The sequence below is a fragment of the Sylvia atricapilla genome, chromosome 19, assembly GCF_009819655.1.
Source record: "Sylvia atricapilla isolate bSylAtr1 chromosome 19, bSylAtr1.pri, whole genome shotgun sequence".
Classification (NCBI taxonomy): domain Eukaryota; kingdom Metazoa; phylum Chordata; class Aves; order Passeriformes; family Sylviidae; genus Sylvia; species Sylvia atricapilla.
Window position 1 is genome coordinate 4,131,907 of NC_089158.1, and position 17,976 is coordinate 4,149,882.

General features: G+C 55.8%; 1 protein-coding gene across 2 annotated transcripts in view; it reads left to right on the forward strand.

The window, feature by feature from the left end:
• The first annotated feature begins 4,898 nt into the window (after positions 1 to 4,898).
• RGS3 (regulator of G protein signaling 3) overlaps positions 4,899 to 17,976 on the forward strand; it is a 66,527-nt gene continuing 53,449 nt past the window's right edge. The window contains exons 1-11 of one of the 2 annotated variants that reach the window (XM_066332551.1): positions 4,899 to 4,945; positions 6,788 to 6,846; positions 7,480 to 7,574; positions 8,403 to 8,471; positions 9,151 to 9,211; positions 10,393 to 10,483; positions 11,073 to 11,140; positions 15,282 to 15,363; positions 16,035 to 16,140; positions 16,506 to 16,839; positions 17,201 to 17,240. In XM_066332551.1, coding sequence (XP_066188648.1) covers positions 6,790 to 6,846; positions 7,480 to 7,574; positions 8,403 to 8,471; positions 9,151 to 9,211; positions 10,393 to 10,483; positions 11,073 to 11,140; positions 15,282 to 15,363; positions 16,035 to 16,140; positions 16,506 to 16,839; positions 17,201 to 17,240 — 1,003 coding nt within the window. In that variant the 5' untranslated portion in view covers positions 4,899 to 4,945; positions 6,788 to 6,789. Of the gene's footprint in view, positions 4,946 to 6,787; positions 6,847 to 7,479; positions 7,575 to 8,402; positions 8,472 to 9,150; positions 9,212 to 10,392; positions 10,484 to 11,072; positions 11,141 to 13,000; positions 13,318 to 15,281; positions 15,364 to 16,034; positions 16,141 to 16,505; positions 16,840 to 17,200; positions 17,241 to 17,976 lie in introns of those variants that run through there. The other variant, XM_066332552.1, reaches the window with a different exon arrangement.

A 17,976-nucleotide genomic window follows, 5' to 3' on the forward strand; every position in this document is an offset into this window, starting at 1 on the left:
CAGGGTGCTGTGACCGCTCCTGCCCCGCGCTGCTGCGGTGGGACAGTTCCTTACCCAGCTGAGGACGTGCCACCAAAGCCGCTGGGCCACTCCAGGAGTCACTGACAGCACGGCGGGTTTGCCCTTTCCCTGCACCTCGTCCCTGGGACACCATCGGCAGCGTGGCCGCGGCTCGGGGGTCTGCGGTGGGGAGCGGGCACTGTCCCCTCCCAGCACTGTCCCCCCCGGCACTGTCCCTCCCGCACTGTCCCCTCCGCACTGTCGCCCCGGCCCTGTCCCCCCCGGCACTGTCCCCATCCCAGCACTGTCCCCACATGGGCACTGTCCCCACCGGGCGCTGTTCCCACCTGGCTCTGTCCCCACCTGTCGCTGTTCCCATGCTGGCACTATCCCCCCTCGGTGCTGTCCCCACCCCGGCACTGTCCCCATCCCAGCACTGTCCCCTCCCAGCACTGTCCCCCCCCGCACTGTCCCCACCTGGCACTGTCCCCCCGCACTGTCCCCACCCCGGCCCTATCCCCTCCCAGCACTGTCCCCCCCGGCCCTGTCCCCCCCGGCCCTGTCCCCCTCGCACTGTCCCCTCCCAGCACTGTCCCCTCCCGGCCCTGTCCCCATCCCAGCACTGTCCCCACTTGGCACTGTCCCCCCGGCACTGTCCCCCCCCGCACTGTCCTCACCCCGACACTGTCCCCCCCGCACTGTCCCCACCCAGCACTGTCCCCCCCCGCGCTGTCCCCATCAGGGCACTGTCCCCACCTCGGCCCTGTCCCCACCTCGGCCCTGTCCGCCCCCCCGCGCTGTCCCCCCGGCCCTGTCCCCCCCGCACTGTCCCCACCCCTGCACGTGCCCAGGTGCGCTCCCCGGGGCCGATGGGAGCCGCTCCATTCAAACCGCGGCGGTTGTTCCGTGTCCCATGGGAACTGCGCTCCCCGGGCTCGGCAGCGCGGCTCCAATTAGCGCGGCCCCTCATTAGCGCCGTGGTGCCATGGACAATGCGCTCCGGGTGTCGCTCAGCTCCCGCCGGGCCGGGCTCCTCCCGGGAGCTCCCTTCTGCCTCCGCACCTTCGGTAAGCGCGGGGCTGTCACCCGCCCGGGGTGCGGCTCCTGCCTCGCTGAGCCGCGATAATGCTCCCGGCGCTGGGGAGCGCTGTCCGGGTGTCCCGTGCCCAGCCCGTCCTGCCCCCGGGATGGACACGGGCTGGGGAAGCGCCGCTGGAGCTGTGTCCCCTTTGGGGGCGGGTTTGGGTGGCGGCGGTGGCTCTGCGGGAGGAGCTGGCCAGGCCCGAGTGAGTTTGGCTGTCTGGTGGATGTCCCGGCCCTTGGCGGTGTGGGATGGGCGGGCAGCAGGGTCACGCACAGGGCAGCTGGGTGCCCTTTCCGGGCGCTGATTTTTAAGCAGCAGTTTTGTTTTCTTTCAAAGCTTCTCTCGTTCCCATGAGCAAAGCAGGAAGTCGTGCAGTGAGCTCCTTCCCAGGGATGCTGCCCCTTCCCAGGGATGCTGCCCCTTCCCAGGGATGCTGCCCCTTCCCCTTTGGGACTTCTTAGTGCCAAACTGCTGAGGACAGCCTGGAAGCTGAAATCCTCCTGTCTTTGCCTGCAGGATTTAGGGCAAATAGTGTGGGTTTGTGGTGCCTCCTGGCTCTGTAACCAAGCCCAGGCCAAACATCATCTCTGCAGCCGCAGTTCCCCTCATGGGCTGAGCACCAGTGGTGAGATGTGCAGTTGTGTGTAACAGTTTTGGAGTGCAGCTACAGCCTTTCTAAATCCCAGTCAGCCTCTCCGTAGAGAAACTGCTTAAGAAGTATTCAGGCAGCAATCAAGCTCACACAAACACACACAGGCTGGCTCAGCAGAGGGGCAGAAGGCTCCCTGCCCCAGAACAATTCCCAGCAAACGTTTATTTCAGTGTGCTGAAGGTGAATCCGGAGGCCAAGAAGGTGAACATGTGGTTTTCTTTAGCCATATAGGGCCTCAGGTTCATAGGTGGTACAAGGGGCAGGGCAGGGGGCAAGTGACCATAGGGAAGGGAGGAACAGGACACCAGGCCCCATAGGGAAGGGGGAAACAGGGAAAGGGGATGCCACGGGGTGGGTGATGAGCTTGTGAAACCCAGAGAGAAGATTGCACAATGTCTGTGAGGATCCAAGCCTTTTTACATCTAAGGTATCTTTTAATCTTCACTTTTCCAGGGAAGGGCAGTTGGAAATTGTTTTAATGGCACAAGGCTTTCCACAGTTGTGTTCTGAGCTGCAGAGCTTGGCAGGACAGGGCCAGCACCACCCTCTCACTGAGGGTGACCAGGAGAGAGTCTTGCAAAGGGCTGGTGCCAGGGCAGGGATTGGAGATGGTGATTTTGGGGGTTGATGTGCCCATGGGGACCTCCTGTGCAGGCAGGACCTGATGCTGTGCCCTCTGGCATTTGTACAGATGGTTCTTGGCTGTCCCAGCCAGGGGATACACTGAGTTCTTCCTACAGAAAAGCATTTAGGAAGAACCCCAAATTTTCCATTTGTCAGAGACCATCAGTAAGGAACAGGTTTCCCTGCTAGATCTGCTCCCATAAAAGATTTCCCTGTCCCCTCCCTTAGCCTGGCAAACTTCTCTCATGGGTGGGAACCTGTTTGATTACCATCTTGTGCTTGTTCATGCCCATTTTCCCCTGTTCTCCTTGTGCCAGCTTTGTTCCTTGGCATGAATTGCCTCTCCTGGCCCTGTGGGTCCATATGGACGGGGCTGGGAGCTCTCTGTGCTGTATCCCTGCTGTACAGGAGATCTGGTTTTGGCTGAGCCTGGCTGAGTCCTGCTCTGTGATGGGATGTTCACCCACGAGCTGCATGTGGGTTCTCCTTCTGCCCTTCTTCTGCACTTATTTTAATTTATATTGACCTTTATTTAACAGAGAGGACCTGGACAAGCTGTGTCAGGGCCTCTCTGCTGGGGCTTGTGTCCCTCAGTTCTTGTCAGAGATGTATCAGGAGATAAATCCAGGTGGAAAAGTTTCTCTGGCCCTCTGCACTTGGATTGAGGTAGTTATGCAACCCATGAACCTGCCTTGTGCTGAGGGTGGTGATTTGTCCCTTCACCTGCTTGGGAGACACTCAGGAACAAATGCATAAGGAGGGAAAGGTCCTCTGCTCCTCACGTTGAGGAGAGCACCTAAACTCCCAATCCCCACTCTGGCCAATTTGTGCTTCTCCCCAGACAGGCAGAGCTGCTCCTCTTCTCCCTGCTGGGCTGTCCCTGGTGCCCACAGCAGTGACACACGCTGTCCCCACAGCAGTGACACACGCTGTCCCCACAGCAGTGACACACTTGGAGCGTGACCCCATCCCTCACTGTGCAAAGCCTTGGCCCCTGAGCTCCCCAGGAGCTCCCCAAGAGCAGCCCAGCCATCCCCAGGGCAGGACAGCTCCAAATTGGCATCTCCCCAAATTACCCAGCACAAAACCTTCCCTTCTCTTTCCCTTTCATTTCCCCGACTCCTCCTCATTTTTGGCTGCACGGGGGCAGTTCCCTGGATGGTGTAACTTCTGTTGTGTGCTAACAGTGGAGCAGCCTCAGAGAACTGCAGAGGGGTTCCCACCTTGTGCCCAAAGCCTGAAGTGGAAGGATAAAACTGGGGGACAGCGTTGTCTCTGCTGCAAACCATTGTTAGAGCTGTCCTGGCTCATCCCACCCGGGCCCTGTCTTTACTTTCTCACCTTGCACTTGTACAGATGAACACAGACACCATTTCCACGTGTCCATGCACATGTGAGCTGCTCAGAGGTTGGACTGGTTTGGTTTTTTTGAGTGAAAAATGTGTTCTCTGAATTGTTTCAGGTTAAACAATCCCATCAGATATCCCCTCCCAAGCAAGCCTGAGCCCTTGGGCGTGTCTTTGGCAAAATGCAATGTTGGGTTTGAACTTGCAAGGTGTTTATGTGTCTGTACATTATGTTTACTCGCCTGTAAATGATGTTTACTCACTTGTTGTGTTCTGTAAACTGGGGGAGAAGTGAAAATGGGATCTTTTGCTTTGGACTAAGGGAAACGTTGCAGCAGTGATGGTTTCAGCCTTTGGATTGTCCAGGGGTGTTGGGAAATGTTTAGTTTTGGTTTGATCCTGAACAGTTACATGATCAGAGACACTGCATTGCCATTAAAATCTGCTGAGGTTGGCAGGCCCAGCTCCCAGGGAACCTTTAGGGAGGACGTTCAGAGGGGACACATCTCCCCCTGCACCCCTTAACCATCACCCCCAGCCCCTGACAAACACCATGGGCTGGGGTTTTGTGTCACTCTGAGCCTTGTGGGGAGATTTTTGGGCTGCCAGTGCCTGGAGAAGGGAGGCAATGGGTGTGGGCAGAGCAGCAGGGCTCCCTGTGCCCTCACTGTGCGGGGCGCACCTCGGCTCTCCCAGCACTGACCTCCTGCACAGGGACGGGCACAGGGGCTTCAGTGCTGCCAGACAGTGCTGGCCTCCTGCCTGAGCCTCCAGGAGCTGGGCTGGGGATAGGGGAGGGAGACAGAGAGAAAGAGAGAGAGAGAGAGAGAGAGAGAGAGAGGGAAAGAAAGAGAGAGAGAGAGAGAGAGAGAAAGAAAGAGAGAAAAAGAAAGAGAGAAAAAAAGGGAGAGAAAGAGAGAAAGAGAGAAAAAGAGAGAGAGGAAGAGAGAAAGAAAGAGAGAGAAAGAGAGAGAGGAAGAGAGAAAGAAAGAGAGAGAAAGAGAGGGAAAGAGAGAAAGAAAGAGAGAGAGAAAAAGAGAGAAAGAAAGAGAGAAAGAAAGAAAGAAAAAGAAAGAAAGAGAAAGAAAGAAAGAGAAAGAGAGATATTTCTGGCCCTGTGTGAGCCTGCAGCTGTGGGGTGGGTGAGTCCCTCAGCCTGTCCCTCAGCCTGTCCTCTCCTGTCCCCAGGCCAGCTGAAGCTGTCCATTGAGGTGCGTGGCCGGAGGCTGGTGCTGCACGGTGAGTGTGTCCCTGGGGCATCCCAAAGAGCCACAGTGGGCACAGCACTTCCATGCTCCTCCATGGAGCTCTTTGGGGCTTGGTGGCAGCTGTTGGGAACAACTCTGTGCTGCAGTGGCACAAGTGGGAGCTCTTTGATTAGCAGACTGAACTGAAATTTCCAGAGACCTTCATTTCACAGTGAACACTGTGTTTGCAGCCATGTGTATCAATTACTTTTCTTTTATTCCATATGAAGAGAAAAAAGGCAAATACAGTTTGGAAAGGAAAGTCTGAAATGCTTTGTCTCTGCCAAAACCCTTTTGCTGTATTTGCCAGGATTTCCAAACTGCTCTGTTACCTCCAAACGTTGTTGTTTTGAACACCAGCAATATTTCCTCAATGAAAGTGTTTTGCTGGTGATTATCAGAGAGGCCAATTGGACTGTCAGAATTCTCTCTCTCGTTTTTTTTTTTTTTTTTGGAAACTCCTGTCTGAGGGTCTGGCACAGGCTTTACCCCAAGTCCTTCCATCTGGAGCAGCCCCAGCGTGAGCGGGGTGTCAGTGATGGTCTTGTTCTGATGGTGACTCCAGAAGAGGGTCTGGGAAGAGGGAAATGGTCCAGCAAGGGGGCAAAGGAGGCTCAGGGTCTGTGGCTGCACCTGGTGGCTGCTCAGGGCACTCAGTGTGGGCAGGAGGAGGCTGTGGGGTGATGTGGGTAGACCATCTGACTTTTTGGGTCTCCACCCCAACATCTTTAACACCAGGACAGGTGTGGCTGGAGGAGGAGGCCCTTGGTGCATGCTGTCCTGAGAGAACCTCACAAACCACTTCCTGAAGCACCAGAGGGGCTTGCAGAGCCCTGGGCTTTCCATCAGGCTGGGTGTGTTCATCAGGAGCACAACCTGCCTGTGACAGAGGCAGAGCCACTGCTGCCCTGCTGGGCTGGTGAGCAGGGAGCTTGGCTTTGTTCTGACAGCCCAGCCTGTGCTCTGCAGGCTCTGCTGCATGCCCCTGGCACAGCCCTGAAAAACCCTGGAAAAACCCTGGAAAAACCCCTGGCACACCTTTGGCATGTCTCTAGCACACCTCTAGCCCACCCCTGGCCCACTCCTGACACACCCTGGCACACCCCTGACACACTCCTGGTACATCTCTCTCACACCCATTGCACACCCCTGGCACACCCCCGGCACATCTCTCTCACACCCCTGTCACACCCCTGGCACACCCCCGGCACACCCCTGGCACACCCCTGGCACACCCCTGGCACACCCCTGGCACACCCCTGGCACATCTCTCTCACACCCCTGGCACACCCCTGGCACACCCCTGGCACACCCCTGGCACATCTCTCTCACACCCCTGGCACATCTCTCTCACACCCCTGGTACACCCCTGGCACACCCCTGGCCCATCCCTGTCACACCCCTGGCACACCCCTGGCACATCTCTCTCACACCCCTGGCACATCTCTCTCACACCCTGGCACACCCCTGGCCCCAGGCAGCCGCAGGGTCCTGCAGTGGGGCTGAGCAGTGTCAGGCCAGTGTCAGGATGTGGCTGTTGGTATTTAACTGGATGATACATTTGGCTCCAGGGCAGGGAGAGCGAGGCTGGGGGAAGTCAGGCAGAGGGAATGCAATTTGCCATCCGGATGCTTAACTGCCTCTGCCACCGACCTCAGCCCCAGCCTGTATTTATAGCACTTAAAGGGAAAGTACAATAGAGCCCTGCCCCTGTCTGAGGGCGCCCAGTGGGTTCTGCCCCACGAGGAGGGGTCACCCTGTGAGCAGAGCAGTGTGGGGTGGGAAGATGCTTTCCCTGCTGCTTTGGCGTGTAACCATTTCATTTCCCTTCCAGTCATGGAAGCAAAAGGTCTGATGGGACCAGAGTGCCGTGTGTGTGACTCCTATGTGAAGGTGGGTTCTCCTGGGGCTTTGCTCAGGGAGATTTGTGCTTTTTTAGGGGAATTTTTTGGTTGGCTCCTCCAAGCTTGCTCTGCACTGTTTGTTCCTTCCCCTTCCTTCTCCATCGTGCTCTGGAAAAGCATCCCCAGCACGCAGGGAGCTGGCTGGGCTCTTGCCCAGTGCTGGACAGCTCAAAGGTTTTGTTGGCAGTGTCTGCATGAGGCAGAAAAGAGGAGGACAGGACCCTGCTGAGGGCTGTGTCAGCCATTCATTGCAAGAACATCCAGTGGGTGCTCAAAGCCGATGTTTGCTGGCACAGGGTGGGTCTCCTGCTGGGATGTACACAGTGCAGGAAGCAGCTCCCCTGAGAGGGGGTGCGAGTCAGACCCCAGCTGGCCACACTGGTGTACATCACTCCTTGATTTTCCTGCTCTTTTCCCTCCATCCCCTGCCCTGAGCAGTTTTGTAATGCCATTACCTGACAGGCAGAAGGGTGAAGTGATCCCAACCACCTGTTAGGATGAGCTCAGCAGGATCTTTGAGCTTAGCCATCTGTACAAGTGCCTGTGGCAGTGTCCAGCCCTGGCAGCTGGGGCTGGTGTGTGCCCTGGGAATGTTAACACGCTGCTTGTTTTCCTCCCAAAGATGTCCATTGTGCCAGATGCTGACAGAAAGTGCAGGCAAAAGACGAAGACTGTGCCAGACAACAAAAATCCCGTGTTCCACGAGCACTTTGTGTTGTGAGTATGGCAGGGCAGAGGCAGCTCTGGGCCATCCCTCAGCACCACGCAGAGCAGTGGGGACCCCCTGCCACTGTCCCAGGGCTCCCTCCCCACGCCACAGCCCCGTGTCTGCTTTTGCTTTGTGATCTCTAATAAGCACTCAGCACGCCTGAGCAGCTCTGCTGCTGAGATCAGGAGTGACAGACATTATTCTGCTGGTTTTTGTAGCTGAAGTGCCTTGAACTTTTGGGCAGAGCTCTGCAGAGCTGTCAGCACACACAGCATGGCAGTGCTGCTCCTGCAGGCTCAGACTTCCCTGCTGGGCAGGAGTTGGACCAGCACACTCCATTTCCTAGGCCTGGCACCTGCAATAGTGTGAATGAGGAAGGTAAAAGGGTTTCCTACAGCTCCAGCATGTTTCTGCATGGGAAAAGAGCTGCATGACTTAGTGTTGGGTAGAGCTTGTCACTGCTGGGGACAGAGGCTGTGCCAGCTCTCTGACCCGTGCAGCGTTTGGGTTGGCACAGGGTGGTGGTTTCAGAGCATGAACTGTGGCTTGTTGCTTGCATTTACCCTTTGATGTTGGAGGTGTCTTCCTGCAAGATTTTTTTCCCCCTGGAACCACATGAGGGGTGTCCCTACACCTGTCCAGGAGAGGTCACATCCCCTGGCACGTGTGTGTCAGGAATGAGCAGATTGCTCCTTGGGGAGGTGCTGCAGTGCTCTGTGCAGAGACTGGAGGAGAAGACCTGGCTGTGAGGAGGCTGAGGAGTCTGTGACTGCGAGGGCAGCCTCTGCTGAGTGCTCCTGGAGAGGCTGATGGGCTGTGTCCTCTTCTTGTTACAGCTCAGTGCAAGAGGAGGATGAGCAGAAGCGACTCCTGGTCACAGTCTGGAACAGAGAGAGGAATTCCAGGTAAGGGGCTGCTAGCTGTCACAGGATCCTTTTCAGATGGGGCTTTTGTGGCAGAGACCCTGTCCCCTGCTCTGGTCACCCCGTGTGAGCTCCTCCTGGGCCCTGAGAGCTGGCCCTGACCTCAGGACTGCTCCGCTCAAGGGCTTGGGCCAGGGATGTCCCAGCTGAGGTCACACTCGTGTGCACCAGTGCTGGTGAGCACCATGGCAGGAAACCCTGCCCTTGGCACTGTTGCCATTGCTGCTGCTTGGTGCCCATCAGCTGGGGCAGCATTTAAACCCCTGCAGCCACTTGTGTCTGCACTGTTGGCCAGAGCCAGGTGGGGCTGGGACCTCCCCTCCCTGTGGGGACAATGCAGTGAGGGGCACCCCGGGGCCTGGCACCTTGCAGGCTGTGCTGCCAGCCCAGGCAAGTGTCACCTCCCTCTTTGGCCAAGCTCCTGCCAGCACCAGGCAGGCTGGAGGTGACCAGGGTGCTTCAGCCCAGCTCCTCCTTGCCCTGCTGCAGCTGAGCCACGTGGTGACACCGTGTCTGTTCAAACCAGGGGCACGTCCTGGGCACTGCCTGGCACCCAGCATGGGCAGGGAGGGTTGGGGGCTCCCTGAAAAGGGGTGCAGGGGGGAATCTGGTGCTTCAAGAGGCGTGTGCTGACAGTCCCTGAACTCTGTGTGTCCTGCAGGCAGAGCGAACTGATTGGCTGCATGAGCTTTGGGGTGAAGTCCCTCCTGTCCCTGGACAAGGTACCTCTGTGTGCCAGTGCAGGCTGTGGGGCTGGGCCGTGGCTCTCTGGGCTCAGTGGGTGGATGAGAACAGGCTTTTCCCACTGTGGGAGAAGTTCCCTCCCATTCCCAGTACGGGTGGCCAGTGTGAGACTGGAGTTGGTGTGGCTGTTGGAGATGGGTGAGGAGGCTGTTGGAGGAGGGATCCAGGCACAGGGGATGTCACACCCTTCAGCAGGGGCACAGAGGTGTCCCCAGCACATGCTGCCTGCCCACTTTGCAGTGGGGGGACACAGGATATGGGGCCAGCCTGGCATGGGTCACATCTGACACGTGGCTGAGCAGATGTGATGGTGGGACACATCCAGGAGCCTGCCTGATTCCCAGCATTGTGCTGACGGGCAGAGGGCAGGCACAGAGGGTTTTGTCTGTTCCTGCAGGAATTCTGTGCCAGAATCCCTGTCCCTGCTGCAGCAGGCTTGGTCACAGTGCTGCTGCCCCAGCCTGGCTGCTGCTCGGTAGTACAGCTGGCTCTGCCTCCCTCGGGCAGGGCTCCCAGGGCAAACGGCTCCCAGCAACCCCAAAGCATGGGAATGCTTCATCCCAGCGGTGAGGGATTCTGTCCTGGGGCAGCAGCTGGAGAGGTTTCATGGAAGTGTTAATGCATTCCCTGAGCTCAGAGAATCACAGAATATCCTCAGCTGGAAGGGACCCACAGGGAGCACCTGGTGCCTGAGAGAGTTGTCCAAATGCTCCTTGATTTTTTAAATTTCCACGCTTGAGGTGTGGATATTTCTTTCATAGCAGGAGACTAAAAAGGAGCTGTTGGTGGCCTAAGAGGTGGGTGAGAGGTGGCTTAAGCATGGCCTCCTCTGAAATTTGGAGGAGTGAGGTGCAGCTTTTTTAAAGCAGTGTGGTGCTCCTGGGACCTCAGCGAGGCTGAGATGAGCTCCTGTCTCCTGGCTGCTGCAGAGTACTGCTGGATATCCCTCTAAAAACCTGGAATCTTGTTGCTTCAGCGTTGCTCCTATTCCCCTTGCAGGGAGGATGGAATTTTAGCTGTTGCTGAGAGGATGACTCTGTGTGTGTGTGAGCAGGTCTGGGCACCTCTGTGTGCTGTACCTGGGGCAGCTCCTGCCCTGGCTGGGTGAAATGGGGCTGAGCATCTGCCCCTGCATGTACAGCTGCTTCCCTCCCCACAGGAGATCAGTGGCTGGTATTACCTCCTTGGGGAGGACCTGGGCAGGACCAAGCACCTGAAGGTGGCCATGAGGAGGCTGAAGCAGAGCACAGGTGTGTCCCACCACGGGAATATCCCAGGAGGTGTTGGCAAGGCATGGCAGAGGAGTCACTCCTGTGCCTGAGGCTGTGTGGAGCAGCCCCAGCCCCACTCACCCTGTGCCCCCACAGGCACTGCTCCAGCCTGTGGTGCACAGTGGGCACTGGCATCCCAAAAACTTGTGAGGTGGGGATTTTGGCTGCTTCAACAGGCCCTGATCTCCCCTTCAGCCTCACTTCTGGGGCTCTGTGGGGCCTCCAACCCTGCAGCCACATCTGTCCCTCTTGCTTGGCTTGTCCTTATTCTGCCTCTCAGCCTTGGGGCTCATTGCTGTGGCCACACTCTCTTTGCCCCTGGGCTCTGTGCTGGATGGTTGGGAGCTTTTCCTCCTGTCTGGGTCTAGCAGTGCTGCCAGGGTGTGCAGGAGCAGAGGCTGGCACGGGGCAGGGTGGGGCAGCAGTGCCTGTCTCAGGTGTGCACCCTGTGGGGATGTGCCTGTGACGTGTAAAGGTCTCATGTGCGGTGTGGGATTATCAGATGTGCTGCCACACTCATGGGGCCTTTTCTTTTTTTTTTAAAAAAATCTTTTAAAATTTATTTCAGAAGTTCAGCCAGGAAGTGGAGGTGCAGCCCAGGAGAGCCAGGACACTGTGACCCTGCAGCAGCTGAAGGTGGGTGTGACAGATGTGACCCACCAGCATTGGGAAGATGTGGGCTCAGGTGCCTGCATGAGGGGTGTCCAGCTGAGCCAAGGGACAGTGTTTTAGTGAGGGTGATGCTGAGGTGCTGTCACCTCCCTCTCATTGCTGTCACAGGTAATTTGTTACCCCAGTCAGGCCCCAGCTGGTGGAGGGGGTGATTTGGTGCTAACCCCCATTGCCTCAGGGACCTCCTGTTTTTCCAGTGTATTCCCACTCCAGACAAAGCCCCAGCACTGCCTGGGATGGTGGGGCTGTGTTGGATTATACCTTTTTCTGATCTAGGGATGGGGCAACCAAGAGGTGTTTTCAAAACTTTTATTCTGTTTTTAGTCTCATGTGAAGGGTAAGGCAGTACAGATGTTATAATTCATGCCATCATAACCAGAAACTAAACCTTTTCTTAATTATAACACATTATAAGCATTTTTTTGCCTATCAGCTTTTACTACACAATGTCGTCAATGCCTTAAAGCTGATTATCTAAAATTACCTCTCCTGGGTTCTACTACAGTGCACTTTTCATAGTTCCATTCTCCAAAGTATCTAGACTTGTTTGATAGGCCATTCTTTAAGACTTGTTTCTAGTCCCATTTCTCTCTTAACAATGTCCATCCTCTTCCATAACATTTCTAAGTCAGCGTTTCCTATTCCAAAGTTTGCACACAAATGCATGTTAAGTGAACCCTCTGTTAAGCTTTTAAGAATCCTCTACAAATCCATTTCCCACAGGGCTGGGGCTGGCAGGCTCCTGCCCCACAGCATCATCCCCAGCCCAGCTCTGCGGCTCCTGGGACACGTCTGCTCCTCTCCTCCTTCCAGGGCCGTGTGTATGGGAAGGGAAAGACCCGTGGTGGAGCCTGGGTGATTTATAGGAGAGGCAAGGGTGGGAAATGGGAACACAAACACATGGTTTGCATCGGAAACGGGGCTGGGGCGGCCCCGTGATTTATCTGTGCCGAATTCCGCCCTGTGCTTCCCTCAGCTGCGTTTGCAGTTATTTTTTTACAGCGCAGGGCTGAGCAAGACAAACAAAGCCAGCGCCCCTCTCCTCCCTTCCTCTCCGGCAGTCGCCACTGACTTGAAAGGTGGTGGCTGGGAAGGAAGGCTGCTCCTCCTTCCAGCTCCAGCTCCAGCGAGGCTGCCCAGGACAATGCTCTGATGGCTCTGCCACCGCAGCTCCCCTGGGAGTGCTGAGGCTCCTCAGTTCCCTGCCTGGCCTCCCTGGCCCTGCCACCCCCGGGCTACTGGGCAAGAGAACCTGGATTTTGAGTTCTCTCCAGCCTTCACTCCTTTTTCGACACCCTGTAGGAGTGTGGAAGATGTTTTCTTCTCTGTTGGAACCCCATCTCCAAAGAGATGTGCCCAGCTCTGGCAGTGGGGCAGCTGAGCCTTGCTGGGTATCCTGCTGCTGGCTGTGCTCAGAGTTCCTCTTGGCCTTTAATTCCCAAATTCCACCATGGATGCAGTTTAGTTGACCTCAGTACTTCCCCCTCGCTGACTTTACGAGCACAAAGCACGGGGACGTGCATATCCTCTGGGTCTGTGCTTTCAAAAACAAACTCTGCTTTTTTGTTGTGGGGTGTTTTTTTGGTTTTTTTTTTTTTGCTTCTATAAACCCAAACTTCTGATTTTTTTTATGAGTGTGGACTGGTGTCTTTCATGGAGAGAGGCTCTCACAGCCAGTGCCTGTGAAACGCCGCTCAAACATCCTCCGAGTGTTTGTGAGAACGTCTCAAAAACAAAGTGCTCCGTGCGCCTGAAGAATGCCACGGGAACAAAAGCCACATCAACAGAGCTGGGACTAGGGAATACTAAAGAGTTGACAGGAATTTTAATATAAAACTCTCTCCCTTCCTCGCCAGTGAGGGTTTTTCAGGAAGCCTCTGGCTTATCGTAAAGCGGCATACAGCGCTCGCAGGGGCTGGGGAGGTGAAAGGTGGCTTCCTGCCATTCTTCTCGGGAGCTGGGTTCCCATGGGCGGTCATGCCAGTTTGACTGGGGCTCCTTCCACGCTCGTGCGCTGCGAGGAGTCCGGGATCGCCGCGGGAGCCGCGGGAGCTCCATGGGCTGGCAGCGGCTCGGGGCAGGCAGCCATGAACCGCTTCAATGGACTCTGCAAGGTGTGCTCGGAGAGGAGGTACAGGCAGGTCTGTATCTCCCCTGCAGGAGCCCCCAGCCAGCCTTGCCGGGATTTCTGGGGGTTCTGGGGGTTCTCTTGCCGTGGCTGGGCTCTGCGGGTGCCGCTTGTGAGGCGTCAACTTACAAACTTTACAAACTTTACGGTTTGTAAATTATAGTGGGGATGGAAGGAAAGCATCTTCATGTGGCTGGTCTCTGCCTGGCGCTGCAGGGGAGAAATGGGCAGAGAGGGGTGCTTTTAAAAGTTATACAAATTATTAAAATACATAAATATATGTAACTATAAAAACAGATTTACTGTACAACTTGCAGGTAGCGTGCTGATGGTAATGATGTTAAGCTGCAAGGTGTTGTCTTACTTTCCCTCTTGTTAGAAAAGAAGCATATTAATATTAGGAATTAAAAAAGCAGCAGAATTCCAAACCCAACTGCCCCCTTCTTGCCAGGGCTGTGGTGACCGTCTCGTGCAGGAAAGCTGCTCTGCCTTGGCTGAATAACAACTGACTCTGCTTTGTCTCTTAGAGCTCCTCAAGCCTTTATTTTGAAAATTTTCTCTGCAGTTTTTGGCAAAGTTTGAGTACAGCAAGCCTCCCCACCCACCTCCCAGCTCATGGCAGATGCTCATAGTTCTTTAGTTCTGTGCATGGCAGGAAAAATGGGCAAAAATTGGGCAAAAATTGGGCAATCACTGCCTGTGATGGCCATGGTGGTGGGAGCTGAGGAGCATCAGCAGGGAGGAGAAGCTGCTCTTCAGTGGCACAGGGCAGGTGGGGGGCAAGGTCAGCCAGCTCAGGGAGAAGGAGTGGGAGACTTGACACAGGGGAAACCTTGAGCTGGGAAGTGCCCGTGGAGTCTCCGTGGTGGGAGAGATGCTGGGCTGGCTCCTGAGGTGCCAGTGGTTGGTGCTGGAGATGGAATTGTAGGATATAGAATATCTCGAGCTGGAAGGAACTCACAGGGACCATGGAGTCCAGCTCCTGGGTGGACTGAGTTGTGAGGTTCATTCAAAGGTGCAGAGCCACCTCTTTGAGGAACCAGCAAACTCCAGAGAGAAAAACAGTCAGTGTAGTGGGGCTGGATCTGTGTTTTGATCCTTCCAGGGCAAACCAGTTTCTCTTTTGAAGCCTGATTTTATGCTGAGCAATCACGCACAAGGTGCAGAGAAATGAAATCTCGCTGCCTTTGCCCTCCCATGGTAAAGGAGTGAGGAACCATATCGCCTCCTTGGCAACTTCTGCTGGATTTCTCATCTTCCTTCTGCCTTTTTGTTCTCAAAATAATACAGGTCAGAAGCTGGATTTTTAATTTTCTCTGTCAGTAAAACAAGCATCTTGACGAATGTCTTGGGGGCTAATCAGGTATTTACAGGATCTGTCACGCTGAGCTGCTGCTGGAAGCCAACATCAAAAAATAAGCATCATTTTCTTAATAAGCTCAATGCTCCTCGAATCAGGAGGAGAAATGAGCCTAAATCAACCCAGCATCCATCCTCTCCAAACTCAGCGAGGGAAAACACACTCAGCCCGGGGAAGGGGGTGATGCACACAGATGTCTGGAGGACAGGAGCGTGCTGAGCTCGCAGCTCACTCCGAAGCAGGGGAGTGTTGCTATTTCTGTATTCTCCAACAGGAAATGAAATGTTTAAGTGACTTGCTTAGAGAAGTCAGTGTCAGGGCCAGACTGCCAGGTTTTCCTTTCCAGTGGCTTCTCAGACCTTTCCTTACATTTGGAAGAGTTGGGAGCAGAGTGCGTGCTAAATGAACGCTCCTTTTGTGGCATTCCAGAGATCCTTGGCACTGCTTTTTAGAACCCTTTCCAGCCATTATCCGTGGGGGTCACAGTGACAACCCTTCCCCATCTCTAAAATGCTGTGTGCCAGCATTTCCAGAGGCTGTGGAGCAGTGTGGGAATGAGGGGGGATCACACACAGTGGCTGTTCTCCCACCTGACAGGCTCCGGTGTCTCCCTGCAGATCACGATCCCTCGGGGCAGTGATGGCTTTGGCTTCACAATCTGCTGCGACTCTCCAGTCCGTGTGCAGGCAGTGGACTCTGGTAAGAGATTCCATCCTTTTCATCCCTCTTGGTTTCAATGAATTATTGCTCCTTTTTTGGCTTCCCAGAGCCGGTTGTGATTCTGGACATCTCACGCCTTGCAGGACTCTGGGTACCTCCAAGAAACTTCATTAAATGAATTCTCTGTTTCCTCTAATGAGGTCAGAGGCCACTGGGTTAGCACTGTGTCACTGTTTTGGCAGCGTTTTGCAACAATTTGCAGAGATTTTGTTCCCTCTCCAACCTGAGAATTGTCTGTCTGGTCGGGTGACCTTCGGAAATCATTTGGGGGGGAAAACAGGTCAGAGGGGAGCAGAACTGCAGGAATCTCAGTTCCCTGAGTAGATCCTCTTGCTGTGGACCTATGGATGGGCTGGTGTCTCCAGTGTGCCCTGTTGCTCCTCACTGCACCCCAGGAAACACGGGAAGCTCATGCAGTGGCTAGGAGGAACACTGATGGCTCCATCCTGGTGCTGTGTGTGAATGTGCTGCGAGGTGAAGCTCCAGCTTGGCTGGCCCCACTTCATTTTCGGGTGTGGGTGTCAGATGGGGTTTGAGGGAGTGAGTGGTGCAAGCTGTGGAGCTCTCTGGGCATCTTCAAGCTCCAGGGCTTCTCCTCCTCCTCCCACTGGGCCTCCCACCTGGCAGGTGATGGAATTTATCCCTCTCAGGTGGTCCAGCAGAGAAAGCAGGTCTGCAGCAACTGGACACCGTGCTGCAGCTGAACGAGCAGCCTGTGGAGCACTGGAAATGTGTGGAGCTGGCACATGAAATCCGGTGAGTGTTCCCCAAAACACCCAGGGCAGGGAGAGGTGGTTGGAGGGAGCCCAGGGTGGGGCAGTGGGAACATTGAGTGACTGTGGGAAGGGGAAAGCGATGAGGGATGCAGGACACTGGGAAAGGATTCCCTGGAGGAGAAGGAAGGATGCAGGAAAGGATTCTCTGGAGGAGAAGGAAGGATGCAGGAAGGAATTCTCTGGAGGAGAAGGAAGGATTCAGGAAAGAATTCTCTGGAGGAAAAGGAAGGATGCAGGAAAGGATTCTCTGGAGGAGAAGGAAGGATGGAGGGGCTGGGGCGCTCGGCAGAGGGGCAGAGGCTTTGGAGGGAGCAAGACCTGATTTCCCCATCCCACCTGTCCCAGGAACTGCCCCACGGAGATCATCCTGCTGGTGTGGAGGCTGGTGCCTCAGGTGAAGCCGGCCCACGAGGGCATGACCCGCAGGTCCTCCTGCAAATCCGCCTACGACCTGCAGTCTCCTCCCAACAAGCGGGAGAAGAACGGGCCGGCGCGGGCCGAGCAGCGCCGCAGCTGCCACATCCTCTGGGACGGCAGCGAGGGGCTGGGGCTGCCCTCCTGGGACAGGTACACCGAGCTGGGCAAGCGGGGCCAGAGCACGCTGCCAGCCCTGTCCCGGGTGCCCTCGGCTGCGGACCAGAACTACATCATCCTGGCTCCTCTGAACCCCGGCAGCCAGGTAGGGCTGTGCCTGGCTCTGTGCTGCGGCATCCCCTGGGCCCTGCTTAGACTTTGCCAGCAGCAGCTCTAAATATTGGCTGATTTTACAAGCCACACCTCTGTCCCTTGGTGTTTTCCTAAACCTGCTGCCTCCCCCCAGGACTCCCCTCAGGGATATGGGGGAGGATGTGGGGAGTGTTGCCACTGCACAAGACCACACGCTGCAAGTCATTGCTCTCATTTTCTGCTGCAAAAATGGTTGGGTTTTTTTTTTTTCCCCCTCTCTGAAGTGCTTTGGCTTGGCTGGGTTTGGCACGTTAACTTTTATAGTCGGTTGTTGTCACTGCTGCAGGTGACCGTGTCCCCTCTGTCCCTTACAGCTGCTGAGGCCCGTGTATCAAGAGGACAACGCCACTGTGGGTGAGTTGTCCCTGTGCTGGGAATGCTGCTCAGAGCACTCAGCCCTAAGCTGGTCCTCCTGGCACCATCAATCCTTGTCCTGAGCCCTGCACAGGGCTCATGGTTTGGGGGCAGGAGCAGCAGGGATTTTGGGTGGGATCATCTTCCCACTGTGACTCAACCCCAAAAGCAGAGGGGAGCATGGCAAGGGTGAGCCTCACGTGGGAAGGTGTGTGGGAGCTCACAGAGGGCTGCTGGTGCAGACTTCCCACCTGGGGCAGGGTGAGAACATCAAGTGTGAGAGCTCTGAGCAGCGTGGGGCCGTCCATGACGTGTTTCCCTCCTCATCTGTGAGGCCCTGCTGGGAGAGCTGATCCGCTGCTCTGAGCCTCCCTTCAGTGCCACAGGAGTGAGGGTGGCTGTGGCTCACGTCAGTGCCAGCAGTAGTGCAGCTGGTTGTGCCAGATTTGGGGAATAGTCAAGCCCTGGGCTGCTGCAGAGTCTCTGGCAGTCTCTGGGCCAGCTCTCCTCAAAAACCCTTTGAAAACATAAACTCCCAACATAAACCACAGCTGTGGCAGGTGTGTGTGGGGTGCCTGGAGCTCCCTGGGGATGGTTGGACTGGTGGGAAGAGTGGGCTGAAGTGGGTGGCAGGGCTGGGCACTGCAGGAATCCAGGTCCATGTGGAAATACCTCTTGTGTGCTCATGGATTTGGGAGCTTTGGGAGGCTGTGCTTGCACCCTGGCCTGTCTGGAT